At 54.8% G+C, this 1,203-nt stretch overlaps 1 protein-coding gene across 1 annotated transcript in view; it reads left to right on the top strand.

Annotated features, from left to right (window-relative positions):
• The window catches only part of LOC107080742 (nucleolar transcription factor 1-like), a 14,506-nt gene that overhangs the window by 4,954 nt on the left and 8,349 nt on the right, over positions 1–1,203 (top strand). The window contains exons 5-6 of the mRNA XM_015368949.1: positions 5–238; positions 316–357. Coding sequence (XP_015224435.1) covers positions 5–238; positions 316–357 — 276 coding nt within the window. The remainder of the gene's footprint in view (positions 1–4; positions 239–315; positions 358–1,203) is intronic.

Below are 1,203 nucleotides of genomic sequence, written 5' to 3'. Positions count from 1 at the left end.
GCTGCTACAGGTCCCGGGTTTTAACGGGCTGCTACAGATCCCGGGTTCTGACCCGCTGCTACAGGTCCCGGGTTCTAACGGGCCGTCTTCTTCCAGGAACGGCTACTCGCTGTACTGCGCTGAGCTGATGGTGAACATGAAGGACGTCCCCAGCACGGAGCGCATGGTGCTCTGCAGCAAGCAGTGGAAGATGCTGACCCAGAAGGAGAAGGACATGTTCCAGAAGCGCTGCGAGCAGGTGGGTATGCCCACCCCAACCCACCCCGTCCGGCCCGATCCGGTTCGGCCCGGTCTAACTCAGCTTTCTGCCTGCAGAAAAAGAAGCAGTACGACATCGACCTGCAGCGCTTCCTGGAGGTAAGCCCCGCCCCCAAGCAGCTCCTAACCCAGGGTCTAACCAGGCCCCCAGACCAGAACCAGCTTATGCAAACTAAACCTAGAGCAGGACCAGAACCAAGGTCCCTCTAACTGCACTGTAGGATGGCTGGTTCCGGTACCGTGGCTCTACGCTGGCTTGAGGTTGAACCGGTTCTGAAAGTTCTGCTTGATTGGTCCCAGATGTTCTGATTCAGCACTGGGAACGGGTCCGGTACCGGGCCCCTAACATAAGGTCCAGTTGGGTCTGATATGGTCAACACTGGGACCGTATAGAAACGGTTCTACCGGGTCGTTTGCTCCAGTTGAGCCGGACTGGATCCGGACCGGAACAAGAACCGTTTCAAGGCAGCAACCTTAGAAATACTGGAACCATTTCTGACCAGAACCGGTTCTTTACTGACCGGTTCTTCTGGAAGGAACGTTACTCCCAGTTCCCAGTTTACTCCCAGTTTACTCCCAGTTCCCAGTTTACTCCCAGTTCCTTCCACAACCCAGAAGCTCTGAGCCATTAGAAGGAACTCCATCAACTGTCCATCAGATACTGTCCCCCCAGTTACTGTCCATCAGATACTGTCCCCCCAGTTACTGTCCATCAGATACTGTCCCCCCAGTTACTGTCCCCCCAGTTACTGTCCATCAGTTACTGTCCCATCAGTTACTGTCCTCCCAGTTACTGTCCCCCCAGTTACTATCCCCTAGTTACTGTCCATCAGTTACTGTCCCCCCAGTTACTGTCCATCAGATACTGTCCATCAGATACTGTCCCCCCAGTTACTGTCCATCAGTTACTGTCCCCCCAGTTACTGTCCATCAGTTACTGTCCCC

Source organism: Cyprinodon variegatus, unplaced genomic scaffold, assembly GCF_000732505.1.
Source record: "Cyprinodon variegatus isolate N-32 unplaced genomic scaffold, C_variegatus-1.0 Scaffold2273, whole genome shotgun sequence".
NCBI classification, from domain to species: Eukaryota; Metazoa; Chordata; class Actinopteri; order Cyprinodontiformes; family Cyprinodontidae; genus Cyprinodon; species Cyprinodon variegatus.
Note: the sequence above shows the minus strand (reverse complement) of the source record. Positions and strands in the feature narration are given on the sequence as shown.